The sequence below is a fragment of the Myodes glareolus genome, chromosome 2 (assembly GCF_982192425.1).
Source record: "Myodes glareolus chromosome 2, mMyoGla1.1, whole genome shotgun sequence".
In the NCBI taxonomy this organism is placed as follows: Eukaryota; Metazoa; Chordata; class Mammalia; order Rodentia; family Cricetidae; genus Myodes; species Myodes glareolus.
Window position 1 is genome coordinate 133,275,931 of NC_142027.1, and position 27,721 is coordinate 133,303,651.

The 27,721-nt window shown below is 53.4% G+C and overlaps 1 protein-coding gene across 7 annotated transcripts; it reads left to right on the top strand.

Moving 5' to 3' along the window:
* Positions 1-737: 737 nt before the first annotated feature.
* On the top strand, positions 738-27,672 carry Msi1 (musashi RNA binding protein 1). 7 transcript variants are annotated; one of them, XM_085680278.2, is made up of 15 exons: positions 739-862; positions 1,033-1,073; positions 1,654-1,735; positions 1,837-1,921; positions 4,820-4,861; positions 6,388-6,480; positions 9,653-9,701; positions 11,574-11,656; positions 12,370-12,487; positions 17,438-17,518; positions 19,226-19,282; positions 21,778-21,846; positions 22,464-22,651; positions 23,079-23,142; positions 25,905-27,672. In XM_085680278.2, the coding sequence occupies exons 1-14, from the start codon at positions 804-806 to the stop codon at positions 23,118-23,120; spliced, it is 1,089 nt and encodes a 362-aa protein (XP_085536404.1). In that variant the 5' UTR covers positions 739-803; the 3' UTR covers positions 23,121-23,142; positions 25,905-27,672. The 7 variants fall into 7 exon arrangements, with proteins under 7 accessions (XP_085536412.1, XP_085536414.1, XP_085536404.1 ...); XM_085680282.2 differs by having other exon boundaries at positions 22,497-22,651; XM_085680286.2 differs by lacking the exon at positions 19,226-19,282 and having other exon boundaries at positions 738-862.
* Positions 27,673-27,721: the final 49 nt, after the last annotated feature.

Here is a 27,721-nt window from a genome sequence, read left to right on the forward strand (position 1 = left end):
AGGCGCTCTTAATTTGGACAGCAAGGGCCGAGGAAAACTGGAAAAGCTTGTACTGGTGTGCTGGTAGCGGTTCCCCACTCGGGACGCGAGGCACTGCGAGGGTTCCCCAAATTGGACGTGGGAAACTAGGAGTGGACTGGAGAACATAGTCAGGGTAGTCTAAATTAGGTTCAGGAGAAACTGGGGGCTCCAAGGGCGGCTTCTCGCTTGGACTGGGAGGAGATTCTTACCCGTTGGAAGGTGTGGGGACTGGGGGGCACTGGGCTATCTCCGACCCGACCCAGGAAGATTAGGGACGTCTTCTAAATTCTGAATAGCGGGGACCTGGGAGACAGAACTGGGGAGGGTTCCCGATCCGGAGTCGAGCTACCTTGAACGCACCGGGAAGCGCTTCATCCCGGGAGGGCGTTCCCGCGGCCGGGCCCCTCGCCGCTGTGGGTGAGGGGTGCAGCCGCGCCCCAGGCCCGGGCCCGCACCGGGAATCAGGGAGACCTCGCTCGCCCCCAGAACGCCCAGGAGCCCCGCGGGAGGGGGGGTCCCGGCGCCACCGCCTCCGCGGGCGCCTGGGCGCGCGCCGGGCTTTATGCGCGCAGGGCGGCGGGGGGAGGAGCCGGCAGGTCGGCCCCCGGCGGGCCCTCCCCTTGGCCGTCCCCGCCCGCCCGCCCGAGCGGGGTCGGGGGAGGGGGCAGCATGGCCTGTCCGTCCGGCCCCCTTCGCCGCGCTCCTCATCTGCCCCGCGCCGAGCGCCGCCGCCGCCGCCGCCGCCGCCGCCGCTCCGCTGCCCGCGCCGCCCGCGGCTCCCGATGGAGACTGACGCGCCCCAGCCCGGCCTCGCCTCCCCGGACTCGCCGCACGACCCCTGGTACGGTCCGGCCCGGCCCGGCCCGGCCTGCCCAGCCCACGTCCACCCCGGCCCCGCCAACATGGCCGATCCGGGTCGGGCCGGGGCCTCCCCGGGGCCCGAGCCCGCGCCCCCTGCTCCCTGGCGCCCGGCGCTCACGCGGGCCCTTTGTGTCTCTGCTCCTCCCGCAGCAAGATGTTCATCGGAGGACTCAGTTGGCAGACCACGCAGGGTGAGCCAGCCCGGGGAGCACCCGCCGGCCCCGCACCGCCACCCTGCACCCCTTGCGGCGCCCCAGCCCCGGACGCCCCTGCCCGGCCCTGCGCCCTGCTGACCCCGGGCGCCCTCGTGCCCTCTTCCGCGCCCCGCCCCGGGGACCCCGAGAGCGCAGCACGCTTGACGAGCGCGCACGGCCCGGCGCGGGTTGGGGAGCAGTTGAGGGGGGGTTCAGGGGGCACCGGGGGGGCGGGCTGGGCCCCCGGGACCCGCCAGCGGCAGCTCCAACTCCGCTCGCACCTGCGGCTCAAACTTTTGTAAGGCGGCTCCCGGAGCGGCGGGAACCCAACCAGAGCGGTCCCCCATTCCAGCCCGGCCCGGCCCTTGCCTCCCCGAGGCCCCGGTGGGCGCCAGGAAGGCTCCACGGGAACCCTCGGCGAGTGCAGGGGTGTGGGGGGGCGGCAGTGGAGAGAGCGCGCGGGCAGCTTGACGCGGGGGCGGCAGGGCCACGCTGGGGTCACCGGGGGCAAAGGACGGGGGAGGAGGGGGAAGGGCTCCGGGCCTGGGCTGGTCCGAAGGCGGGTGTGTGGTTACAGAAGGGCTGCGCGAATACTTCGGCCAGTTCGGGGAGGTGAAGGAGTGTCTGGTGATGCGGGACCCCCTGACCAAAAGATCCAGGTGAGTCTCTGAAACCTCCCCTTGCCGCTGGACTCGCCCCTTCCACCGCGGCCACTCACTGCCCTTGTAACCATCTGCCTCTCCCTCACTACGCCGCGCAGGGGTTTCGGCTTCGTCACTTTCATGGACCAGGCCGGGGTGGATAAAGTGCTGGCGCAGTCGCGGCACGAGCTGGACTCCAAAACAGTGAGTGGCCCTCGGGGTTTCTGGGGTCCTTTGGGAGTGGAAGGTTGCTGGAGGAGAGAGAATCAGGACTCCCTCCAGGGAACAGTTGGATAGGGCTCTGGTGGAGAAAGGGCGCTTTCTGAGAACGAGAGCTGTCATACTCTGAAACTTTGTCAGAGTTGGGGGCAGAGGAAGGAAAGAAGAAGAAGAAGAAGAAGAAGAAGAAAAAAAAAAATCCCAGGCCAGGCCTGGGAGAAGATGCCACACACACCCAGTCAGGAATTGGCGAGGGAAGTAGCAACTACTACCATTGCCTGTGGGTGCTAATCTTGATACCTCAGGGTTTGGGGTCGAGCTAGGTCCCTCTCCTATCCCAGATTGCGTGAGTCAGGGCTGCAGTGACCCACGGTGGCTTCTCTGAAATCTAACTACTGTTTGACTCTGTGACACCCCCTTTTCCATCCCAGACCAATGGTAAAGCATCACAGAGCCCCCCCCCCCCCTTTCTCCTTCCCTCCTTCCCAGACTTTGGTCAATGATCTCCTTGCTTTGTGTAGAAGACATGCACCTTCTTTGCCTTTTCAGGGGATTTATGAGCATGGAGTTAGCTTGCATGGAAAAAAGAAAAGCCCTTCTGAAGACTAGATCTTAGGAGAAGCTGCTTGTTTGGCATTCAAACTCTGGAACATTTTGCCTCTTTCCCACTGCTCCCCAGTGTCTTGGACCCTGCAGGGGGCGCTGGCGGAGGCCAGCTCAGGGGTTCCACAAGGAAAAGGAGAAAATCAGAGGAAGGCTTACTTGATGATGGGGGGTGACTGTCTGCCAGGGTACCGGGACAGTGTGACCTCTCTCCACACTCCCCCATTCTTCCCCAGCCCTGGGCCTCCCTGCTTGGGCCAGTTACTGGCTCCTGTTTACCTGCAACAATAGCTGGTTGTGCCCAAGAATTTGTTAAATTACCGTCTGTCCCCAGCTCGTCTTATCTCTGCCCAGTGGCTCCCACTCCTTGCTTGCAGTAATGAGCAAATGAGGCCAGGCCTCGACTTTGCCTGCTCTGAAAGGATCTTCTTGGCTCAGCCTGAGTGACCCGGGCTGGGAGAGGAGAGACAGTGGCCTATTGTTTTTGGTGATTATCTGCCATCAAACTGCCTGTTCTCCTACCGTCCCCTGTCCTCAGAATGCACCGGTGGCTTCTGCTGCTTTCAGGAAGCTGGGTGCCGGGGCTGGGGCTGGGGGCTGGAGGAGCGCAAGATTGATAAGGGGAGCGGGCTGGATGGTGAGATGGGCATCCTTAGGAGATGGAGACTGGCAACCACAAGGGCTTTGTCTGTGTTTAGCATCTCTGGGCTGGGGAAGGGGGCGGAAAGCAGTCTATTTTGGGTGCTGACTTTCACCTTTTATTTACTTGTTGGGTTTTATTTATGTTGCCAACCGTGAGTCAGAGTGGAGGTGGTGTGTGTTTATGTGTATGTGTGTGTTGGGGATTTGGTGCATGCATGTGGGTCTGGGGGAGTATGGCTTGGGGGTACTGTCTTTCAGTCATGGTCTGTGCATTGAGGTATGTAGGTAGTTGGCTGGGGAGGCTGCATTTGGGAGAAATAAAAGGATGAGAAAGTCCACAGGGGTATGAAACCAGAACTTCAGATGGGCAGTGTGTGGTTTTGATTTTCCCTAGAGATCCCAGAACCTTTGCTTAGAGGAAGGACCAGTGCCCTCGTGTAGGTTTTGAGATCTGTCTCTGGGTAGATTCCAGTAGGGGAGCTGGCAGAATTCTGCTTACTGGTTCATGCCATGCAGGCAGAGGGAAGTTGGGGCCAGTTGTCTAGAATGAGGCCGAGTTTTGAATGGAAGTAACTTTGGGAAAAGATAGATCTTGCCTGTGATTGGCTGGTAACTTCTAAATGATGTCCGTCCATGTGAGCGGCAGGAAATTGGCATGACCAAGCCTCATAGGTCCTGTCTTGGTCACAGAATGTCGTGTTTGGTTTCTTACGGTCTGTCAGCATGGCTTGAGCACCCAGGAATAGTACCCAGGTGCATCCTGATTTCATTCCCTCTCTCGTTCACAGCCAAGGGCAAAGGTGGCCTTCTGGTAATGGCACCTTTGTTTGTGCACTGAAGGGAGGTTCACAGAGGGCCGCTTTTACCCTTTATCTCCTTTGGTCCCCCACCCCCTGCAGCTGCCCTCAGCAGGAGTGGGTGTGAATGTCCCCACTTCGCAGATGAGGGAACTGAGGCAGGTGATGCTTCCCAGATCACAGGCTTGGCCTGCAGCCCAAGGTTTCTAAGTCCGAGTCCGTGCTCTCTTGCAGCGCTAAAGACTGTGGCCCGCCTCACCTGGGGCCTCTCTGCACTATCTGGAGCTGTTGGTGTGCAGCCTCTTGGCGGGCCTGTCAGAGGTGGAGGCAGTGAGGAAAAGGAACTTAGTCCATTCCTGGAGGGTCTGGACTCTCACCCTGTAGTCCTCTTCAGGCGGACAACCTCTGTTTGCAAAGTCAGAATTACATGCATCACGGAGGCAGTAGTAGGTCATGATGCTGACTCTGCTGTGGAGTTGGTTCGCGGAGGCTTCAGTGTGTCTGATGCTCTGTGAGGTAGGACTTGCTTGGCTTGAATTATTATATTTTTTCTGTGAGCTAGACATTGTGTCACATGCTCGGCGTGCATCATCTGAAGTAATCTCCAGGTGACCCTTTGTGATAGGTATTAGTTGTCCATTTAGCAGGTAAGCTTGACCTTGACACTCTGCGAAGTTAAATACAGGGTCATAGGTAGAAAGTGCCACCCGTGGGATTTGAACTCAGCATGCTTTCCTGCCCAAAGCTATTGTGGTTATTGGAAACTAGAGACTGTGTGGCTACCCAAGACTGTATGTGATACCCACGACCCCTTACGTGTCCCCTTACGTGTCTCCTACAGATTGATCCCAAGGTGGCCTTTCCCCGGCGAGCACAGCCTAAGGTAGGTGTGCAGATATGTGTGGATGTGGGAGGGGTCGGCGTGGGGAAAACTCTTTATCCTGGGCCATTCTGGATAATAATTTTCCCCGCATTCACTTCTGTGGCAGATGAGCCTGGAACCTCTGTTTGGAGTGTTTCTGGAAGGTGCTGGGGTGAGGAGATAGGATGCCTGTGTTGTATAGAATGAAGCCACGTGCCTCTTTCCACCTGTGTACTGGGGTGGGCAGCAGACAGGCTGACGCGTGTTGGGAAAGAGGAAGTCATTTTGTTGTCTTGTATTTGAAGCCAATGCAGTTTGGACCCTGGGTGTGGTTCTAGCCTCATAGAAGTCTCTGGACTCTGAGTCTTGGAGGGGTGAACACCGGGTGGGCTTCTCCTAGCCTTGGATGAGAGAGTGTGCGTCTGGCTTCGAGTTGCCCTCCCGTCTCTGCTGGTTTGAGGGTGCTGTGCTTTTGGAGGGGAAGGGAGGAGGACCCTCCAGGTCTGTCACCTGTTGGTTTTAACTTGAGTATCGGGGGCTCTCTTCTAGAGCGAGGGGTGGGCAAAAGGAATTCTGAGCAGTTGAGCAGAAGAGCACTCAAAACCTGTGGTGTGGGACAAGGACCTTAGATTTGATTCCGACGTCTTGGCCATTGACTAGATCTAGGTTTTTAAACCGTTGACTGATGGGGATGGGGAGAAAGGCCAAGTGCAGTACAGGGAACCTGGACATCCTGAGTCTGCTGAGATTGTCCGAGTACTGGATGGTCCTTTCAATTGGACGTTTCATTTCCCCCTTGGTGTCAGCTAAGGTGCTCTGAGATTCTGGACCTTGAATTCCATCAAGGTTGCCAGCTCCTGCTGGGGCAGAGGGAAAGAAACAAGTTGTAGAAGACAGAAAGGGGCATCTCTGGAAAGGGTCCAGTAGAGGGTCTGAAAGCAATTATGGAGCAGGTATTCGAAGGAAGCCACACCAGGGAGTGCACGGTCAGAATTGGGTTAATTCCATTAAGCAGTTTGGTGACAGAAGGTGCCTTAGTGTTAGGATGGGGCCTCGGATTAGCCATGCGCTCCTGGGGTAATTAGGACCATGTGTTCTTCCTAGAACAGGACTGGGGCCACGGGGCTGCCGGAGGTTAGGTTGAGAGGAAGGTTGATGAGGAAAATGTCGATGTTAAGTTTGGTGACACCCTGTAGTGGCTTTGGTGTCTCCCAGGATGACCAGTGTAGTCTTCATGCTAGGCAGTGGGTCTGGACTCTTGGCATACCCCTCTTCCTTGTATAGGTCCTTAGGGAAGGCATTTTCCATACACAGACCCCAGGGAGGGAGGCACACTCAGGCCAGGATGTGGGGTATACAGCTGTTTATGACAGGCCTAGAGGCAGGACTCCAGGGGGGAGCTTGGAAGGGGGCCTTGGAGAAGCTGGGGCCACAGGGAGCTTGTCAGCTGGTATCCTGGCAGGGGGACTCCCCTCCCCCCCATCCCCTGCTGGTGGCAATAGGCCACAGGACTCAGGTGCCCACTTTCTCATTCCTTCCCCGAACAGATGGTCACTCGAACGAAGAAGATCTTTGTGGGGGGGCTGTCGGTGAGCACCACAGTAGAGGACGTAAAACAGTATTTTGAGCAGTTTGGAAAGGTAGGTCTTCACGGGGGTGCTTTGTGGGAGCTGGGAAGGCACCAGGGACTAGATCAGGCCAGGTTGGGGGTGGCGGTCAGGGCATCCCAGGTCCTGCAAAAGGCAGAGGAGGGCCGCAGGTGAGGCCAGACCAAGTCATAGTTTGGGTCCTACCCGTCTATGGGCCGCAGACTCTGGACCTCTCCCGGAGAAGGAGCCGCATGTAGAGGCTCTTTCCTCACCCTTCCTCTGTATTTTTCTCCTGCTTCTCTTCACTCTCCCAAGGGAGGAGGTGCTCCTGTAGCCAGTTCAATCCAGTTCACCCACCCACCTTGGCCTCTGGGAGCTTGCACCTGTCCAGGCCACAGGCAGCTGCACCTTCCGTCCCCCACCCCTTCCTGGGAAGGATGATAAGACGGCAATAAATAAGAATCCTTATTGCATTGGGTACCCTGCTTACCCAGGTGGGGAGCTGGGAATGACTACTGATCCCTTAGGTATTGGAACTGAAGAAAACATCCTAAAGTCTGCCCTGGCTCAGGTAGATACTAGCTCTCTGCTCTTGGGTCTGCTCTTGGGTGGTTGAGATTTCCTTTCTGGACTTTGGAAGAGGTAGGCCATGAAAAGGAGGTGAGGTACCCCTAAGGCAATAAAGGTATATCCCTAGAAGGTTCCATGGGGAAATGTCAGAGTGGTCTGTCTGAAGGCCGCCTGCTTGAGTGTTTCAGGTGGGATAGGACCAAGGTTGGGTCCCTTGCTCTCATCATAGCCCGTGAATTAATTCCCCAGCAGGTCAAGCTGAACCAGGCTTGGGAGATAGACAGTGAGCTGTGACTGGGTGGGGGGTCTGCAGGCCAGAGGATGCTGATGTGTTGGGGCCAGAGGCCTTGGCTCAGGCGCCTCCTTAGGGACCTGGGTCCAAGATGCAGGGCAGGCAGAGCCTGGGCCCCAGAGGGAAGGGCGCTCCTGGGAAGCTGCAGGCCCGGCTCGACTCCGGCGGGGTGTCTTTGTGTCTGAGCACCGAGCATTAGAGCCCGCACTAATCTGATCCAGCAGCTGTGATTGGAGGCCGCCTGCCCCCGGGGCCGGCGTTGCCATGGCAACCGGGCCCCAGGAGAAGCCGTCAGCGGCCGCGTCTTTTGTTCGGGCCTAAATCGGCGTTGGCATGTGAAACCGGCCCGGGGAGGCCAGGGGGAGCTGGAGAATAGGCTGCCAGGGAGCGAGGGGGACAGCCGGGAATGCCAAGGGCCCCGCGGCTGGGGGGCCACCCCTCCCCGCCTGAATCGAGGGGCCGCCACCGAGGGGGGAACAATGGTCAGCCGCCATGGCTGCCACTCAGGCTTAGCCGCCGCCGAACTTGGCGGCTCCCACTGGTCAGCAGGCCTCGGTCGCCTCCCCTCCCCCCTCCGAAGCCCCCCTGCCCCCAGGTTCCCATGGAGACCAAAGCCTATTAAGGACACCGGGCTGGTAGCCTCCCTCCCCTCAGCCAGCAGCCCCAGGAGGGGGGCACCACCGGTGTGGGGGTACCCTGGACCCCCAGCCACTTTCCTCAGGGTGCCTACCCTGGCCTCCTCAATCCCACCGCCTCAATGGGGGTCTGTCCAGCTAAGCCCAGTTTAAAGGACGTTGGAGACCAAGGATACTGAGTTTGGAAGGTTGGGTGGAAGAGGACCGGAAGGACTGGATTTGACCTGAATCAGTTTGTGGGTCAGGCAAGAAACTCAAAGCTGCAGGATTAAGGAGGAAGGGTGTGGCTGTTTTTTTTTTCCTGTTCATTCATTCATCCATTCAAAAAAATAATTAATTGAGCACAAGTCAAGATGCTCGGTAGAATAGTGATGCCGCTTGATGCAGCTGTCCCAGTGGGACCTTGGAGTCATCCTCCTGTGTTGGGACTGTGGGCAAGTCCCTCCATAATCAAGATAATAACAGCTGCTATTTACCGAGTGCACCCCGAACCCCAGCTACTGGAAGTTGAGTATTCTTTGTACTTGTACGTCTAACTCCTCTAAGAAATAGTCTCTGCTAATACCCATTTTACAGACTGAGGGATCAAAGCCATAGAAAGCCAGGGACGCCCAGCCAGCAGGCAGTATCCGGGATGCCAGCTCATGCCTGCTCTGCTGAAGGTTTCTGCTTCCGTCAGACCTTCACGTGTTTCCATTTTCCAGAGCTTGAGCTGGGGGCGAGATGTGCTGAGCCCCAAGGTCGGCTTGACTGCCGGTCTGGGGTTAGACCTACAAACGTGGTCCCCGCCTGGGGAGTGGAGGGGGAAGCTCTCCTTTCGCTACCGCCGACCTGCTCCAGAAACTCCACTGTCTCCTTGTTCAGTGGGGATTTGCTTCCCTCTGGGAAAAACCAGAGGCTTGGTCTAGATTGACCCCTAAGAAGAGCTTCCGGGTTCTCTAAGGAGGCCCACCCTACTTCTGGGTCTGCACTTCCTGCTTTAATGAGGCGTGAGAGGCTTCTTTTAAGACAGATGAAGGGCCTGGAGCCGGTTGAGGGTAGGCTGTGTCTCCTAGTCTCAGGACTTTGCTCTGCCGTTAGGAGTCAGAGGTAGGCCAAGAAGGAGGCCTGCAGTGCCGGCAGAGGGAAGAGAGGTGAGCAGCTATTGTTGGGGTTCCGGAGAGGGTAGCTGATGGTGACCCTCCTCCCCCCTCACCTCTTCCCCTCCCCCAGCCAGTGCAAGGCATGCAGCTCAGGCAGTGAACTCTACTTGCTTTAATTACAGCCTCTAGCTAAAGGAAACCTCAATTAGAGAACAGATCTGTAGCAGAAGGGAGTCTGGCTGCTGGCCTTTCCAAAAAGGGAAGAGGCTTTGGTTTTCCCACCTCATAATCTTGCTCCCCCTTCTTTCTTTCTCTGGTATCTACTTTGTGCCGTTTCCTCCCTCGTTTCGTTCCAGGACTTGCTGTGTGACCTTGGGTAGGCATCTTGGCCTCTCTGAGCCCTTTCCCTTAGCTCTCGGAGGGGGGGGGGTGTGGATGGATGGATGATAGAAGCCAAGTGTCAGGCATACATTTGGAGTCTAATAACTACAAGACTGATCTGTTGAGAATCTGACAGTTGACTCTGTTGTGCTGTGATGTCTAGGATGCTGTCCCCTGGAGATAAAGCCCGGAGGAGACAAGAGGGGTGTAGGTTTGGGGAGCCCCTGGTGTCTGTGGGTCTAACACAGCAGGCTGTGTTTCAGGTGGATGATGCCATGCTGATGTTTGACAAAACCACCAACAGGCACAGAGGTGAGTGTGGCCCCTCCCCCTTCCCAGGCTGGGCTGGGGGTGGGGTGGGGCTGTGGTCAGCCAGGGGGCTGCAGGTCACAGCTGCCCTTTCATGTTGCCTCCTGACATCCTATCCCTGCGGATCCAAGTCCTCTCCAGGGCCTGGCCTCACAGAAGGCTTTTGTCCTTCTCTTTCCTGCACCGGAAACTTTGCCAACTGCAGACACACACCAGGAGCTGAGGACACCCCAACAGTACCGTGTACCCCGCTTTGGCCAGTGTCTGCTCCTTGCCTGGGCTTACCTTGTCCCTGGTAACTAGAGCCAAGGCCATTCTATACTGCCCCTGGGTCAGGTTGACTTTTCAGCCTCAGGCAGTTTGCTCCTCTCCTGCCCCCTACCCTAACTAAGCCAAGCCCAGACCCTTGAGTCCCCTTGGTCCTGAACTGGTTACATCTAGGCCTGTTACATCTGTGTCCTGCCTGTCCTGCCTGGTGATCTCCCAAGAGTCTTGCCTTCTGAGAAATCTCAGCCCAGCCCTTGGGGGAGTCCCTGAAGAGGTGGCGGGGAAGTTTCTCCAGTGGCTTCAGGGCTTTTAGCTTCTTTGGACAGAGTAGTGTGGGCTCTGAGTGTGTCGTGGGTATGGTGAAGGGTATGGTGTGCCTGAGTGTCTGAGAGAGGGTTTGCACGGACGCCTACATGTTCACTGTAGAAAGGTTTGGGTTTATGCGGCTGAGGGAGGATAAAATGGTGTTAGGTATAAGGTCATCCCTGTATTTCTATGGAGTTTTTCATTTTTGGGTTCAAGCAACCTCAGTTTAAAAAGACACCTCCCCCCCCCAAAATGATATCTAAAATGCTGAGAATATAGCTTAGTGCTAACAGATGCAAAATCCTGGTCCCGTCTTCATCACTGAAAACACACACACACACCCCAAGCTCTGTTACGTCTGTGCTGGGCACGGATGTTTTTCTTACCACTGTTCTTTGAACCATAGAGTAATGGAATCCATTGAGAACTTGCATTGTGCTGGGCAGTAGAAGAACCCTAGGTAGGATTGGAAGTTCACTGAGGGGCAAACATGGATTCTAATCAAATGTGCCGTTCTGTATAAAGGACTTGAGCATGGCATAGATTTGGGCTCAGGGCGGGCAGCTGGAACCCTTAGCCCTCTGATTCCAAAGGATGACTGTATTTCCTCCCTCTGTCTGTCTGTCTGTCTGTCTGTCTGTCTGTCTGTCTTTGTCTCTCTCCCTCTCCCTCTCTGTTCGAGACAGGGTTTCTCTGTGTAGCCCTGACTGTTCTGGAACTCCCTTTGTAGACCAGCCTCAAACTCACTGAAATCCGCTACCTCTGCCTCCCAAGTGCTAGGATTGAAGGCATACGCCACCATCACCTGGCAGGATGACTATATTTTCATGGTGGCTCTACCATTTAAAAAAAAAAACACTCATTTTATTTGTGTATATGTGTGTGTGTTGTGTGTCTGTGTAAGTGTGTGCCGTGTGTGTGTGTCCCCTCAGGACCAGCTGGAGTTACAGGCAGTTGTGAGCATCCCGATGGGAGTGTGGGGGGAGTTGAACTCGGCTGCTCTGGATGAGCAGCGAGTGCCCTTAGCTACTGAGCTGTTCCTCCAGGCCCAGTGCTACCCTTTCTAGCTTGGCTGTGTGACCTTGGACAAGTTAGTTCACCTCTCTGAGCCTTGGCTTGTTCATCTGTAATTTGGGCCTTGCAGCCTTGACTCAGCCAGTAGTTGAGGTGCTCTTAGGCTGTGGGCAGAGCCTTTCATTAACTCTCAGACACTTGCCCGCAAGAGACGAGCTGTGGTGTATGTGTGGCATGGGGCTGGGTGTTGACCATGAGCCCTGGTTCTGACCCTGCCCTTGCCGTTAGGGTTCGGGTTTGTCACGTTCGAGAGCGAGGACATCGTAGAGAAAGTGTGCGAGATCCACTTCCATGAAATCAACAACAAAATGGTGAGCTGGGACTAGATGGAGGTGGGGGATCGGGGGTCAGGGGTCGGAGGTTGGAGACGGGGACTCCAGCTCTGGGGCCCTGAAAATGGGCAGGGGTGGGGCTCTCCCGGGAGTCAGCAGAAAATCAGTGTCATGAGGTGGTCCCTCTCAGAGCCCTAGTTTCTATAAGATGGGAATCCAGCTTCATGTGATGACAATGTCTGTAATTGCAACCCCCTGGAGCAGGGTGAGAGAACTGTCACAAGTTCAAGGCCAGCCTGGTCTACATAGCAAGTTTCAGCTAGCCAGAGCTGCACAATAATACACTCTGCCTCAAAATAAATAAATAAGAAAATAAATAAATACATTTAATTAAAACTAAAAGTAAATCTTCGGGGAGTGGTAGCGTACGCCTTTAATCTCAGCACTTGGGAGGCAGAGGCAGGAGGATCTCTGTGAGTTCAAGGCCAGGTTGGTCTACAAGAGCTAGTTCCAGGGCAGGCCTCAAAGCTACAGAGAAATCTTGTCTCCAAAAACCAAAAACCAAAACAAAACTAAAAGTAAGTCAAATAGGAATCACAGTACCTGTTCCCCGTGTGTTTGATGTGAGCATTCAGTGAATGAACTAGTGTATATAAATCCTTTAGACATAGTAAGCACCCCATGATAATGACAACTGAAATAGTGGTAAAGAGGCTTGCCTTAGAAGCGCTGACCGGCCGGCTTCATTGCAGGTGGAATGCAAGAAAGCTCAGCCAAAGGAGGTGATGTCCCCGACAGGCTCAGCCCGGGGCAGGTCTCGAGTCATGCCCTACGGAATGGACGCCTTCATGCTGGGCATCGGCATGCTGGGTACGTGCTGGGCCTGCACTTGTGGCTTCTTCCTGCCTGCCTGGGGCTCTTGGGGGCTGTGTGGGCGTGGCTTCTCCTCTGTGCTCTGCCCTTCTGAGTTAAGGCAAAAGTGCTTCTGATCGCCTGGCAGCCCTGCCCAAGGTGGGCAGTTTGGTGTGGAGCACTGCCCTCTTGTGGTAGTTCCCGTGTAGTCCAACCGCTTCGTATTATTTGATCCTCTGCCCAATTCACCCAGACTCCTACCCATTGGAATATTTGTATCCATCCCGTATTGAGTGCCTATGCGTGCCATTCCCTCTGCCAGGAATTTCAGCAGTGACTTCCCTGAGATTTGTGGTCTGTCAGGGAAAACAAGTAAGTAGGAAGATAGACAAATTTAGGATGAAGTATAGGATACCAGGAGAGTGTGGTCATAGGGAATTGGACCAAGACTCTGGAGAACCAGAAGCTGTGTGAGAGTTACGCTGAGTCTGCAAGGTGGGTGGGTACCAGTTGTGGGAGGTCGAGAAGAGAAAGGGAAGAGTGTACCAGACACAGGGAGCAGCATTCCAAAGGCATGAGGAGACTGCCTCTTCTTACTCAGCTAATTGTTGAAGTGGGTTTCGAGGGGCAGGATCTTCCCTTGTAGGGCTGTGGTTCAAGTGAGAGGTAGGAGTGTCTCCAGAGAGTGACTGGAGGCCTCGGGAGGCTCAAGAAGGCTCCTAAAGTGCCATGGGCATCAGGGAGGCTCCCAGGACCAGGTGATGGAAGTGGCCATGAGCCCTGAAAATCAGACAGGATCACTTGCACTTTGAAGAGCATCCAGGAAGCCTAGCGGTGGTGGTGCACACCTTTAATCCCAGTACTTGGGAGGCAGAGGCGGGCGGATCTCTGAGTTTGAGGCCAGTCTGGTCTACAAAGCAAGTTCTAGGACAGCCAGGGCTACACAGAGAAACCCTGTCTCAAAAAACCAAAAAAGAAAACAAAAGCACCCAAGGGACTAGGGGGATGGCTCAGCGGTTAAAAGCACTGCTGCTCTTCCGGAGGACCCAGGTTCAATTTCTACCCATATGGCAGCTCACAACTGTTTGTGATTCCAGTTCCAGAGGATCCGACTCCCTCTTCTGGCATCCACAACACTGTACACATGTAGTACATGGACACACATGCAAGCCAAATACTCATTCACATAAAAGAAAAATAAAATTTGCATTTTTAAAAATTTTTTTAAAAAAGGTGAATCTCAAGAAAGAAAGGCACCCAGATCTTTTTTTTTTAAGCTTATTAAATTATGAAAGTTTCCATTTCCGCCCCTCCTCCCAACACCCTCCCACTCCCCCTCCCCCCTCCTTCTCCCTCCATCCCTAAGAGCAGTCAGGGCTTCCAGCCCTGTGGGAAGTTCAAGTTCCTCCCCCCTCCCTCCAGGTCCAGGAAGGTGAGTATCCAAACAGACTGGATCCCAAAAATCCAGTATATGCAGAGGAAACAAGTCCCAGTGTCATTGTCAATGGTTTTTCAGAAAGGCTCCGGGCCAGCCACATTCAGAGAATCCGGCCACATTCAGAGAATCTGGTTGGATCACATGCTCGTTCAGTCCCAGTCCAACTGGCCTTGGTGAACTCTCATTAGATCAGTCCCCTTGTATCAGTGGGTGATCGCACCCCTTGCGGTTCTGAGTTTTTTTTCATGTTCTTCCTCCTTCTGCCCCTCATTTGGACCACGGGGGGCTCAGTCCGGAAGGCACCCAGATCTTAAGTGCTATATGTGCTCAGGCCTTAGGAAGCACGTGTCAAGGGCACACACACGGTAAATAGGGGCTGGAGAGCTAGCTCAGCAGTCAAGAGCATTTCCTGCTCTTGTTAGAGATTCCTGGGTTTCATTCTGAGTACCCACAACTCCCTGCACCCCCAGTTCCAGGGGATATTGCCATTTTTCATCCTGGCCAGTAGGTGGCGCACATGTAGCAGGCATACACACAAACACATCAAGTAATAATACAATTAAAATATTAAAAAGAAGAACATGCAGGCAGGAATGGTGAATGCCTATAACCCTGGGCTACTGGAGGCTGTGTGTGTGTGTGTGTGCGTGTGTGTGTGTGTGTGTGTGCGTGCGTGTGTGTGTGTACGCGTGTGTGTGTGCGTGTGTGTGTGTGTGCGTGCGTGTGTGTGTGTGTACGCGTGTGTGTGCATGTGTGTGTGTGTGTGTATGTAGCATTTCCTAAAGAGGCAGAAGCAGGTGGATCTCTGAGTTAGTGGCCAGCCTGGTCTACGTAGTGAAACCCTGATGCAGAAGCATCAACTGGGAAGATGACTGTGGTTAAGAGCACACTGCTCCTACAGAGGACATGAGTTTGGCTCCCTGTACCCCCCCTCCAGCAGCTCCTGGGTCTGGCTCCAGGAGACCTGACCCTTCTTGTAGCCTCTGTGGGCTCCTACACATTCACACAGTATTCACAAAATATAACAATAAATCTTTAAGGGACTGGGCTTGGTGGTGCATGCTTTTAATCCCAGCACTTGGGAGGCAGAGGTAGGTAGATCTGAGCCTCAGGCCAGCCTGGTCTACACAGTGAATTCCAGGACAGCCAGAGTTACATAGCGAGATTCTGTCTCAGAATTAAAAAACAAACAAGCAAAAATAAATACTACTACTACTATGGTAGTAATAAATCTTGAAAAGAAGTGTAACTCTGGCTATTCTGAAACTTGCTCTGTAGACCAGTCTGTGTCTACTCACTGTGTTGATCAAGCTGGTTTTAAACTCACAGAAATTCACCTGCGTCTGTTTCCAAGGGCTTTAGAACACTTAATTCTTAAATGTTATTATTATAGTGAGTGTGTGTGTGTTCAAGCCTGTGAGTGCGTGTGCAGCGTGGCACCCCTGTGGAGGTCAGAGGATATTTTCATTCAGTTCTCGCCTTCCTCCTTCAGGGGGTTCTGGGAACTTAAACTCAAACCATCATGTCTGCTTAGCATGTGCTTTAACCTCTGAGCCATCCTGTGACCCCCAACTTTTTATTTTATGTATCATGATTGTGTGTATGCGAGAGCAGGTGCACACAGGCAACGGGGCACATGTGGGGTCAGAGGACAACTTTGGGGAGTCAGTTCTCCTCTCCACAGTGAACCGGATTGTCAGGGGTAAGGCTGAGTGCTCTTACCCACTGACCTGCCCTTCCTGCCTCACCTATGGTGTGGAGTCAGCATTAGAATTTTATACTGGTGAAATATTTCCATCTAATGTACTATTTTCTACTACTATTAGTTGACCAATTGTTTATTTATTTATTTATTTATTTATTTTTTTCTGTTGCCAGATTGATTGTTTTAGACAGGGTCTCACTTTTTGTAGCCCTGGCTGTCCTGGACCAGGCTGGATTCACAGAAATCCACCTGCCTCTGCCTCAAGGGCTGGAATTAAAGGATTGCGCCACCATGCCTGGCTATATTATATTATATTACATTATATTATATTATTCATTTTTGTTTATTTGAGACAGGGTTTCTCTATATAGCCCTGGTGGTCCTGGGACTCACTCTGTAGACCAGGCTGGCCTCGAATTCACAGAAATCTGCCTGCTTCTGCCTCCGTGGGATTAAAGGCGTGCGCCACCACCTCCAGGCTTTATTTTATTTTATTTAAAATTTCTTGAGATGGACCCATGTTGCCCAGGAGAGTCTAGAACTCACAGAGTAGCCAAGGATGACCTTGAACTCCTGAGGTGACTGGCAGGCGCGTTCTTCCATCAGGTTGTGTCGTGCTGGAGGTGGAGCTCGGGGCTTTGTTTTTGCTCAGCAAACACCGTGCTACGGGCTGTATCCCCAGCCCCAGGATTGTTCTAGCAGCCCTTGGCCCTCCCAGACAGGATCAGGGCTGGAATGAGGTGTTTCATCGTTTTTTGTCTTTTGTCCTCACCCTCATCCTACACTTTGAGAAACGCCTTTGCTATTTGTTTCTTGTTTTTGGCTTAAGTGTTCTTAAGCTACTTTACCCTCATGTCCAACACTAAAATGTAAAAAACAAACAAACAAAAACCCATGAAATGAATAGTTTGACGGGACACTGGCTCAGTGGATCGAGGGTCTGCTGTGCAGTTGTGGTGGCTTGAGTTTATATCCCTAGGACCCTCATGAAAGCCAGTCACAGCCACGTCTGTAACCTCTATGCTGGGGATTTGCTAGGGACCCGGTCTAGGCAATCAGTTAGCTCTAGGCTCGGTGAGAGCCCCTGCCTCAAGATAAAATAAGGCAGAGAGTAAGGGGAAAAGCCAGTCGGCATCAGACCCTGAGAACATGCATATGCACACACCCGTACACCGCTCACACCGCACACGTGAAACTTAAAAGCCAAAACAATAAAAGAAGTGGGGTTGGTGGTGAAGAACCTGGGAGCTAATCAGGTCTGAGTTTGAATTCCGTTGCTCCATTATTACTGAGAGAGGTGTTTTCTTTGGGGTTGTAGCCTATTGGCCCTTACGACATCACGAGATGACCGGTAGAAACTGTAGCCTCTGGGCAGAAAGCTGCGCGTGGGGCGGCCCGGCTGACACTGGCTCGCAGGTCTCATGGGGAACGGCACAGGCAGGGATGACAGAGGCCGCAAAAGCCCTGAGCTGAGCTCTGCAAACTCGAAAAGTCAGTGTGGCTGAACAGGCGGGAAGAAGCCAAGTGTGGAAAGGTGGGAGCTGAAGTGGGAAGGAGTTGGGTAACAGGTTGCATGTTCTTGGTCAGTGTTGCCTCTCTGTGCCTCAGTTTCTATGCCTGTACATGGAGGCTCCTTGCAATCTCCCCTGTTACAGTACTTGCAAGGTTTAATGAGATAATAAAATGTACACCGTGCTTAGCACGAGACTTGGTGCACAGAAGGCTTTTGGGAAACAGGACTGTCTGTGACAAGGTGAAGCCAGCTGTGCCCTAGCTGTGCCCAGCTGTGGGTAAGGCATCTCATGCTGCCCCCTTGTCCCCTCAGGTTACCCAGGTTTCCAAGCCACGACCTACGCCAGCCGGAGTTACACAGGCCTTGCCCCTGGTTACACCTACCAGTTCCCTGGTAAGTCCTGCCGGGTGACCCCCTGCCATTAGCATGTCCCCAGTTCCCAGGCAGTGTTAGCCCTCAGGGTGGTGGTGTCGGGTGCATGGCTGGGGGACTACCTACTGGAGGCTTGGAAAGAAGGGCATGTCTGAGGAAGGAAGTCCTCTACCCTCCTTCTTTAACCCCTCCAGAAGTTGAGAGTTGGGGCACCTTGTGTGGCACTGCATGGTACAGTTCTCACCCAGCCATCCATTCTCTCTGTCTTCTGCCTTTCTCCAATCCTGACCAAAGACAGCACTGGATCTTAGTGGGGGCTTCCCCCAGGGCCAGTTGACTTAAAGGTGCTGTCCGGAGCCTTATGGGGCTCTCACGGCCTGAGAGCCTACAAGCTGAACCTTAAAGCTGAAGTAATGGCTGTCCTCATTTGTAATTCAGCATAAAGAGAACACTAGACCTGTTATTTATACTGAAATTCAACAAAATTCTGGGTTGCCCTGTTATTATTTAATATTGTTTTCCTTTAAGCCTCGAATCATTCCCAGGCCCTTATTTATTTATGTGCGCTGGGAATGGGCTTGGGACCTCATACATGCCAGGCCAGTCTTCTCGGAGAGCCATATCCCTCAATATTAGTCATTTATCTTTGAAACAGAGCCTCCTGTAGCCTAGGCTGCCTCCAATTCAGCATGTAACCATGTACATTCTTCAGTGCTGTGACCACAGGTCAGGCACCCAGCCAACTGAGTCACAGCCCAAGCCCTGCCATTGTTTATCTTTTCTCCCCCAGGACTGGGAAGTGAACCCATGGCTCTCCCACTGAGCTGCGACCCAGTTCATCTGGGTCCTATTTACTGGAGGGGTCCCTAAGCACTTATATCCTCTGCCCTTCGGCAGTTTAACTCGGAGTCCTTAGTACACATGGTCGACCCTCTCAGGAATCCCATTTTATAGACGAAGAAGCCAACTGCCCAGGGAGGGCAGGAGAGCTGCTGCAAAGACACAGCTGGGATGTGGTGTCACCAGGAGCTTCCCCACTGAAGAGCACCTGCTGTTCTAGAGGACACAGGTTCAATTCCTAGCCCCACATGGTGACTTGCAGTTGTAGGGCCCTAAGACCCTGCTCTGAGCTCCAAGGGCACCCGCTCGCTGTGCACGTGGCACGCCTGCATACTGTACGCAAAACACTCCTGCACACAAAGGAAATCCCTTTTGTTTTTTGAGACAGGGTTTCTCTGTGTAGTCCTGGCTGTTCTGGAACTTGCTCTATCGACCAGGCTGGCCTTGAGCTCACGGAGATCCACCTGCCTCTGCCTTCTGAGTGCTGTGATTAGAGACGTGTGCCACCACCGCTGGGCTAATGTAAATAAATCTTAAAGCAGGAGCAGGGCTTGGAGTGCAGCTGAGCAGCAGAGTGCTTGTCAGCTTGGGGAAGTCCTGGGTCCAACTATCAGCACCAGAGATCAAGGATCCTAGTGCTGGCGTTGCCTTGTGCCCAGGTTTGAGCGGCACCTCTGGCTTTGTTCTCTTCCCTTCTTCCTCTCTGTGTCACCGCTCTGCCTCCGCCTCACCTACCGAGACTGTGCACTCTCATTTTCATTGCCAGTTCTTGAGTCCCATGCATGGTCTGTCCCCTCGCCCATGGTCCCTGAGGGTGCATTCCTTCCCCCTGGCCATGCCAGAGGGGCTTCCTTACTTCTTCCTAAGCTGTTTTACGTTTCATTTTAGAATTCCGTGTAGAGCGGACCCCTCTCCCGAGCGCCCCAGTCCTCCCCGAGCTTACAGGTCAGTGGCTCGGGTTTTGTACATCTCATAGGCCACGTGGGGAAAAAGAGAAAGGGAGAGGGACCTTCCCGGGTAAAGCTGAAGGGCCCCTTTCCTCCTGCCCGCCACCCTCATGGCTGTGAGGACATGGCACACTGTACTTGGGCATTGGCCAGTTGGTTCAGCTACATGGCCCTCAAGGGTGGGGCGTGAGGCCAAGCAAAGCAGATGGAGGTAAAGCCACTCATTCATCCATTTGGCAAATATTTATCTAGCGCCTCCCATGCGCCAGGCACCACAGAGGCTCTGGTACCCAGTGGTGAACAGGCTAGGGTCACAAACTTGGAGCACAGTGGGCTATGGGGACTTTGTACACGGAACTGGGCATGCCTGTACTCAGTGCCAGCCCACCTTTGAGGGGCTCCAGATCCAGTACTCACATCTCATCATCTCTCCTGAGAAGCCAGAACCCCCAGCTTTACTCTCCTAAGATTTTTTTCAATCCTTATTCTGTCATGGTAACGCTTCTCAGTTCATCAGGATCTGAGGGTCAAGCGACATGCGTCTGATAACTCCATCTGACTCCAGGGATGTCCATGGGTTACCTCTGGGAGAATGAGGTCAAAGTCTTTGGCCACGAGGGCGAAACAGCTGTGAGGCTGGGGCTAGGCTGAGTGGGGATAGTGCACACATGAGGTGCGCCATGAGGGTTTCTCTGTTCGGCCCGCTTCTCTCCCATCCTCCTGCAGACTCTGCCGCCAGCCTGAGTATATGTGGGCACTGCTTCAGCTCTTCCTGCCAAGGGGTGCTCAAGGGTCTGTCAGAATGGGAGTGGGAGAAGACAGACTCGGGGTAAAGGAAGGGGAGAAGGGGAGGAGAAAATGACCACCACTAACAGAGTGCCCCGGCATGAGGGCTTCCCGTCCCCTCACGTAAAACCTCTGTGTGAGGACCTACTGTGTGCAGCATGCGCCACCAGGCGAGGGGGGGGGCAAGAAGGAGCAAGACTGCCCAGGTTCTGCTCTTACTGATTGTGCAGGCCAGCAAAGAACTAATATTTATTATGCCAAGAATAATTCTTTACACTGTGGATAAGCTCTCAATGAGGTTAAGTACTTAGAGTTTGCTTTGTGAAGGGTTAGAACCAAGACCCCGGTGCCCAGTGAATACTCTGTAAGCCTGAGTCAGGAAATGCCAACGCTGAAGGTATCTTGGCAGGGGAGGGCATGGGTTCTGGCCTCTGTAGCTCTTGGGAATGTGATGTCTAAACTTTTCTCTTGGCTTGGAACAAAGAGATTTGGCTATTGCTTTTATGTGTTCAGTACATATTTATTGTGCTGACCCTGGGCCAGGCACTGGGGGACACACATAAATGAGTAGATAAGGCCCCTGCCTTTCTAAGAGCTGGTATGTTAATAGAGACGGATGGATTAATGAAGTAAGCGAAGTTCCATGGGAAGATAAAGCACACAGCTGTGTGAAATGCGTAGGGTTTCATGCTGGTGGGAGGATACGGGGAAGGGCAGGGGCGAAGTCCCAGTGAGAAGAAGCCAACAGATGCACCTTTGCAGAAAGGTGGACCCAGAACTCAGGAACCACAGCCGTTGGGTTTGAATCCCCTGCACAATGACTTTGTTAAAGATTTTCAGGGGATGGACTGGGGACTGTTTATCTGGTAGACTGCTTGCCTTGGGTGCACAAAGACCCAGGGTCAGTTCCCAGCACCGTGTAGACCAGTAATGATGGCACATGCATGTAACGCATGTAACCCCAGTATGTGGGGGATGGAAGCAGGAGAATCAGGAGTCTGGGACATAACAAGGCAATGTCTGAAAAAACCGAAAAGAAGATGGAAGAAAGGGCAGAGGTCTCTTTTACCTTTTTAGTGCAGACATTTATTAAGTTCCTGTTGTATACAGAGCTGCAGAGGAAAACAGACATAGATGACAAGGGAGGAGAGAGGAAGACAGGAGAGGGGGCTGGGAGACTTGGAGGGGCACTGGTCATTTTTAGCCTGTGGTTAGGGAGGCCCTGAGGAGAGTGGGAGGATGCAGGACACACACAGCAGGACATCGCAGAGCTGGGATCTTAGTGGCCTGAGCCTGTGGGGGGCTCTGTAGCTCACAGTCCTCAGCCAGTCCTCCCTGAAGTGGGCCTGGCTTCTGTGCCCTGGGCCAGTTGGAGACTGGCTGGGAAAAGGACCACAATGTCACAATCACTCTGAGCCAGACGGTCACTGTCCTACCAAGGGTCCTGTGGACAAAGTGCTACTGTGTCCGCCATGGCAGGTCAAGCTACTCGAGTCCATTGTGGAAACTGAGGCTGGGCTGCACCCTCTGACGCATCAGGTCAGGGCACACAGAATGGCTGTTCACAGCGGCTGTCTGCTTTGACCCGGGGGGGACACAATGACCCCCTTCTCCAAGCTGGGGCCAGGTGGGAGAAGCTCTGCCTGATGGTAGGGTCCCCTCTCGTCCCCTCTTCCTTGTGCTCAGTGCCCACACCTTGTCTTCCAGCTATTCCTCTCACTGCTTATGGTCCGATGGCAGCAGCGGCAGCAGCGGCAGCTGTAGTCCGAGGGACAGGTGAGGCCTTCTGGGAAGGGAGCAGTGGGGGGCTGGAGGAGTCCAGAAGAAAGAGGCTCCTGCCCCACCCGTTGACAAAGGGTTCATTTACTGTCACCCAAGTATCGACTGAACTGAGTACGTGCGCCAGCCGAGGGTGGCACTGGCAGTATCCCCCAGAGCGTGCTCACTGCGGGGTGTCGGTGTGCAGAGGAGCATGCCCTGGAGATGGCTGCTGCGGCTCTGGGGGCATCGGGCCCTAGAGGCCTTGCCAGCTGGTGCTTTAGGGAAGGCCAAGAAAAGACTATGGGAGATGGTACAAGAAGGGGTAAGGATTGCTCTAGCGGAGGGAACAGCCAGTTTGCATGGGTCAGTTACAGGAACAGGGAGTGGGGGAAATGGAGCTTCAAGCAACAGTGGGACATAGGCCAACCTTAGTGCACAGGGCTGCAAGATGGAGGAAGACTTGAAGGGGCTCACGGGGAGACAGAACATGGTGGGGGCTGGGGAGGAGGGATTTAGTGGTCTCCAGGGAGGGGCATCTGCAGGCACCGGGCAGGCATGGGAGGAGTTGGAGTGGGTGTGGTGGGATGGCTGTGGGCATCCGGGCTATCACTGTCTTCTTTCTGGGTTGCCAGGCTCTCACCCCTGGACGATGGCTCCCCCTCCAGGTTCTACTCCCAGTCGCACAGGGGGCTTCCTGGGGACCACAAGCCCCGGCCCCATGGCTGAGCTCTACGGGGCGGCCAACCAGGACTCGGGGGTCAGCAGTTACATCAGCGCCGCCAGCCCCGCCCCCAGCACTGGTTTCGGCCACAGTCTTGGGGTGAGTGGCCAGGCCTGATGGCCTCCACCTCACCCCCCCATCCTGGGAGATCTCTGAAATTGGGGGAGGGAGAGGTCTAGTCCATCTTCTGGTACAAAGTGAGGTTGAGGGATGGTGGCAGAAGGAAGGGAAGAAGGACAAGAGGGTGTCCTGTGGCACTGCCAGTGGCTCCAGGATGTTGTGCAAATGAGATACCATCTCCTTTCTGTGTGCTTAGAGTCCGCTCAGGAGTGCCCTAGTTCTAACCAGGGAACTGGCTCTACGAAGGTTCCCAGGCCCTGCCTTGTACATGTACTCAGGGCAACATGCGCACACGCGCCAGCTAGAAGGATCTGTCTTGCCTTAGGGTTCCCACAGGAATGACAGGAGCCTCCAGTTTATCTGAACTTGCCTCAGGATCCTAGGAGTCTAATTCTTGTCTTTTCAGGGTCCCTTGATTGCCACAGCCTTCACCAATGGGTACCACTGAAGCAGGGGAGAGGTGGCAGGAGGTGAGGACATGGAGAGGAGAGGGGGCGCTGGGAAGCTGATCCTTTGTGATGCTGTTGTGAATGCCAGCCTCATTTCCACTTAACAGTGTGCACAGACTACTGGGGGAGACAGACCTGGATGCCAGCAGTGGCCAACAGACAGAAGAGAAGTCACTTAACCCGCTACAGTCTGATGTAAACTAAGTCAGGCATGGTGGCATATGTCTATAATCCCTGCACTTGGGAAGCTGAGACAGGAGGATTGCTTTGAGTTCTAGACTAGCAAGGGCTCCAGAGTGAGACTGTCTCAGGAAGAGCTGGAGAGGTAGTTGAGTTGGTAAAATCCCTCTGAGCAATCATGAAGACCTGAGTTTAGATCCCACATAGACGGAGGAACACAGTGGCACCTGCCTGGGACCCCCAGGGCTGACAGGCAGGCCCGTGAGGTTTGTTAGCTAGCCATTCTAACCAGATGGAGAAGACAGTTGCCATCAATCACTGGCTGCTATGTGCACATACACATGGGTACACTTAATGTCCTCACATATGTTATGCATGCATGCACACTAACAAGTACATTCACCATACAACACATGCAGCTACACAAATAACAAAAATTAGCCCAGCACTGGGAAGACAGAGGTCGGTAGATTATAAGTTCAAAGCCAGTTTCATATGCATAACAAGACCCTATCTCAAGAAACCAAATATTAATTAATATAACAAATATGAAAATGAAATATAAATTGATCATATTTCATTGACTGACAAAGATTTTCTACAATGGATGACTCCCAACATTGCTCTCTGTCTAAATTGACTTTGAGTTCCCAAGGGACAGTCTTATATGTCAAGGTTTTTAGTTTGTGCTGGGGATTGAAACAGGGCCTATGCATGCCTAGCATGGTTTACACTGAGCTATGGCCCCAGCCCTCTCCAGGTTTTGTTTTGTTTTAAATGTATGTATATTTTGCCTGCATGTTTGTATGCTCATCATGTATGTATGTGGTGCCCACTGAGGCCAAAGAGACCATCGGCCTCTGCACCTAGAGGTGACCGTGAGCTGCCATGTGGGTTCTGAGAGCCAAATCCAGGCCCTCTGCAGCGAGAGCTCTTACCCACTGAGCCATTTCCCAGCACCCCATCCAGGTTTTAAACATTCATATTTTTGACTCAGTAATAACTGCTTCTAGTTTTTTTAAATTTTTTAATTTTTTTAAATTAAAATTTAATTTAATTTTTTAAATTTAGTTTTAATTGCAATTTTAAAAATTGCAAACTAGCTGGCATGGTGTATCATGTTCCAGCACTCAGGAGGCAGAGGCAGAGGCAGGCGAATCTCTGTGAGTTCAAGGCCAGCCTGATCTATACAGCAAGATCCAACCCTGCCAGCGCAACACAGGGAGACCCTACCTCAAAAACCAAACCAAACCAAACCAACCAACTAAACAACCCCCCCACCCAGGGTGTAACTAGACAGAATATGTGCTTATAACAAAATTACACAGCTATTAAAATAGAGTATGGGATTCGCATATATGGTTCCTATGTGTAGTCAGAACACCCAAGAGGCTGGGGGGGGGGGTCAGAGTTGCCAGGTGGTTTTGGTGCACACCTTTAATCCCAGCTCTCTGGAGGCAGAGGTAGGTGGATCTCTGTGAGTTTGAGGTCAGCATGGTCTACAAGAGCTAGTTCCAGGACAGCCAGCGCTACACAGATAAGCCCTGTCTCCAAAAACAGGGGGAGAGAGAGAGAGAGAGAGGGAGAGAGAGAGAGAGAGAGAGAGGGAGAGAGAGAGGGAGAAAAACTGATGGAGGAAGAGCAAGCTTGAGACCAGCCTACAAAAAATAAAATCTTTAAAAAAATGTAAAAATAACGGTGCAGTAGAGATGGCTGTGTATGAGCACGCTACCTTCGCAGAGGGCCTGAGTTCACATCAGGTGTCTCACAGCCTCCTGTGACTCCAGTTCCAGGAGTTCAGATTCAGTGCTCTTCTCTCCACAGGCCCCTGCACTCCTGTGCACATGCACACACAAGTGATTACTCACAGGCTCCTGCACTCCTGTGCACATGCACACACAAGTGATTACTCACAGGCTCCTGCACTCCTGTGCACATGCACACACAAGTGATTACTCACAGGCCCCTGCACTCCTGTGCACATGCACACACAGTGATTGCTCCACAGGCTCCTGCACTCCTGTGCACATGCACACACAAGTGATTAATCACAGGCTCCTGTGCACATGCACACACAAGTGATTAATCACAGGCTCCTATGCACATGCACACACAAGTGATTACTCACAGGCTCCTGTGCACATGCACACACAAGTGATTACTCACAGGCCCCTGCACTCCTGTGCACATGCACACACAAGTGATTACTATTTTAATTTTTGAGACAGTCGTACATGGAGTTGTGACTGGCCTAACACGTGCTGACCTCAAATCAGAGATTTGCCTACCTCTGCCTAAAGGGCATGTACCACCCACTGCGCCCTGCAGTAAACATAGTTAAAAACATAATAATAAAATAAATCTTTAAAAATGTAAGAATAAAACAAACTAGATACTTCCAAATAGTTTACAGGGTGCTGTTTTCAGTGGGGTTCAGGTAAGCTTCCCAGGGAGCATGACAAAGCCTAGCCATGTAACGGGAAGTGCAAAGTCTGAACAAGAGTCTGGGCAGAGACTAGACAGGGGGCCTGCATGCCTATCCTGTGGGCCCTGGAGAGAGTCCACGGGGGCGCAGTGCCTTGTATTGTGCTGTTATCTTTCAGCGCCCCAGCCTGCAGCTGACTGAGGACCAGAGTGAGCCAGCAAGGGGATGGGGACACCTCAGCCGCAGCAGCCCAGCCCCTCCGCTGCAACTCGGACCGCTACTGCCTGTCCCCCAGCCCCTGGGCCCAGCCCCTGCCCTGCTGTCCCCACCAGTCTGGCTCCCCTACTAACCTTCCCTTTTCTGACCTCGCCCCTCCCCAACCTGCCTTTCTTCCTGTTCGCTTTTATTTATTTTGGATTAGCCAGTTGCCCATCCCCCCAGATTTCCCCTCTCGGGTCTGCCCCATCCTTCTCTGCTGCCCCCTTTAGGACACCCCCGAAGGCTTTGTGTTTGTGCATAGCTAGCGTGAGGGCAGAGGGTGCCTGCCACAGGCCGCAGCCCCGACCCTTGTTTTTTATTCTGGCTTTTCCCTTTTTTGCTCTTTACTTTTTTTTGTTTTGTTTTGTTTTTAAAGAAACTGTTTTTAAACTATTTCTAGGTTTGTGAATGTGAAGCCCCAGGCCGCAGGGAGCAAGGGGCCAGGTGCCCCCCCCCCCACCAGCTGAGAACAAAGTGTCTATGGGTGTGGGCTCCTGGCCACCTCCCTCCAGCCCCGGAGAGGAGGGTAGAGGGCAGGGCGGCGGGTAGGCCAGGCCGAGCCCCTGGGACCATCCCGTCCTGTATCATATGTAAATACTGTGAGGTGAAACCCTAGCCCCACCCCTCTCTAAGACCCCTTGGGGTGTGGGCATTGCCTGACCCCACAGGGCAAAGGCCTCCCCTTGTCCCTTGTCTCTGTCCCCTCCTCAGACTTACTGTAAGCTTGCAGACCTCAGCTCTGGCCATAGCAGACCCACGCTCTCAGGCCTCCTGGGTTCAGGGCCTTGGGCCTACTCTCCCCAAAAACCCAGTGTGGGGGTGAGGGGCCAGGGAAGAGGAGGGCTTGCCTAGAGCCACTGCTGGGAAGGAATTAGCTCTCCAAAGGTCTCTCCTGGCCACTGCTTAGGTGGGACTTCATGGTTTCTGCTCTGAGCTCCCCACCGTGGGTGGACATCAGGGGCACTTCAGTAAGAAGATGCCAGGGAAAGCAAAGGGCTTCTCAGGGAACCCCCACATTCTCACTGAAGTTTCCCATCAGGATAGTCCCACAACCAGCGCCCTTGGTAGCCCTTACCCTGGAGCCCCTTTCAGAGGATGTGAAGTGAGACCTGGCTGGTGTGGCAGGGCTGAGGCCTACCTGCGTCATCCCCTCTCTGTGTCCTTTCCCACCCATGTCTGAGGCTGGGGGCTTAAGCTCCCTTCCCCAGCAGAGCCCTGAACCCTCAAAGCCCCCTTTGGAGAGTTAACTGTCCATGTGAGGCGCTCACTCAACCTATTAGCCCTGAGAACTCAAAGCAATAATCTTTGTCACCAAGATGCGCGGCTGTTTTCGGTGTTTTTTTTTGATTGTTTTTTGTTTTGTTAAATATTTCCTAATAAAAGAGAAGCTGCATTTTATTGGTTTTTCTTTTCAATTTTCTACGCATCTGAGCTGAGCCCCAGGAGACTTAGCTTCCTTTTTTTCCTCATCCCTGGACCCATTCACCCCACTGGACCTAACCGTGGGTTCAGGGACCTGGAATTCCATTTTCTGATTTGTTTGAGTTTTTTTTTTTTTTTTTTTTTAAAGATGTTACATGGTGTTTTTGAAGCCAGCAAGTTCCACCCTCGGTGTCTCTCCACATCTGTAACTTCTTTTTCCAGGTCTTATTTTGTTTTAAATTCCTAATAAATTATTTGAAAACGGTGCTGAGCTTGAGTCTCCATGTGTGTCCAATTTGTGGTGCCCCAGGGAGG